Raw genomic sequence first — 1,188 nt, forward strand, 5'->3', positions numbered from 1 at the left:
TTTCTGGGGGTGCAGGAGGTGATGTCCCTGGGGTTTGACATAATAATGTATTATATCCACCCCCCATCCTCCCATTGGTGGGGTTATTACAGGCCAGACATGGGGTATGAGCCCTTCGATGGGCCCCGGGCCCCGGCTGCTATTAATATTCTTCTCATCCTTACAGGAAATCGTTAGGACGCAGAGTTTCCGGGAACTCTCTGATCTGGGAATTGTCAGCATCCTGCAGAGCGACCGCCTCACCCTGGATGAGGTCCCACTGATCCGGGCCGTCCGGGAATGGGCCCATGTCAGCTCGGTGAGTGCTTGGGGCCCGGGACCCCTGATCCCATTATTGTGTCATGTAAAGTGGACCTGTCATAGGCTTGGCATGTCAGTGTGACACCTCCAGGTATTATTACCCCTCACAGAGATCACATGACCCCCCTGATAATACTGCCTCCTGCTTTGTCCCCCTAGAAGACGGAGCCATCTGTCTACTTCCTGGGCCCCATCATGTTTATCCTTGCTGCCCCATACACAAATATCTGACACAGATCAGCCCCTGCCTCTCACCTGATTGGATAAAGTTACAATGATGCAGTCTGATCACTGAGGGGGAGGAGACTGGGGAAATGCTTCCTCCTGCCTGCAGCAGACTGATGACATCATCATAGGCTAGACAAAGTCACTGATTGGAAGTTCAGTATGGCTATTTCTGAAAAACGCGACTGTCAGTGTATACTGAATCCCCTGGTGTTGATTTGTCTGGTCACATGACATTGTCCACTTCCTGTTTATACGCACGCTGTATAGATGTGAGCATTGCCCCATGGGCATCGGGAGGCTGCTGGACCCTCACTACAGGAAATGGCACCGTCATCAACCGTCCCAAAAGTGGTACCGCGTGGGTGGGGCTTAAATAAAGTGGGCAGGGTTTTACTCGGGGAAAGAATGAAATGGAAGAGCCGGACTCACCCATAAAGGGCAAAGGAGGGGGTACAGACGCAGAGTGGAATGTGATTGTGGTTTTCGGGGCCACTTTTCATGGTGCCATCCTAATGCCACTTTTTCACAGGTCGTCCTGGACATGCCGGTGGCTGAAGTAGCGCAGGACGCTGTACGGGAGCTCCGCCTCTTCCTGTTGTCCCCGGAGGAGCTGACCACCCTGGAGAGGGAGAACGCAAAGGATGAGCTGATCCCTGTGAG

At 53.1% G+C, this 1,188-nt stretch overlaps 1 protein-coding gene across 1 annotated transcript in view; it reads left to right on the forward strand.

Annotated features, from left to right (window-relative positions):
• BTBD19 (BTB domain containing 19) overlaps positions 1-1,183 on the forward strand; it is a gene marked incomplete at its 3' end in the record, with an annotated part of 10,825 nt that extends 9,642 nt beyond the window's left edge. The window contains 2 exon segments of the mRNA XM_072419286.1: positions 167-298; positions 1,058-1,183. Coding sequence (XP_072275387.1) covers positions 167-298; positions 1,058-1,183 — 258 coding nt within the window.
• Positions 1,184-1,188: the final 5 nt, after the last annotated feature.

Source organism: Pyxicephalus adspersus, chromosome 8 (assembly GCF_032062135.1).
Source record: "Pyxicephalus adspersus chromosome 8, UCB_Pads_2.0, whole genome shotgun sequence".
Classification (NCBI taxonomy): domain Eukaryota; kingdom Metazoa; phylum Chordata; class Amphibia; order Anura; family Pyxicephalidae; genus Pyxicephalus; species Pyxicephalus adspersus.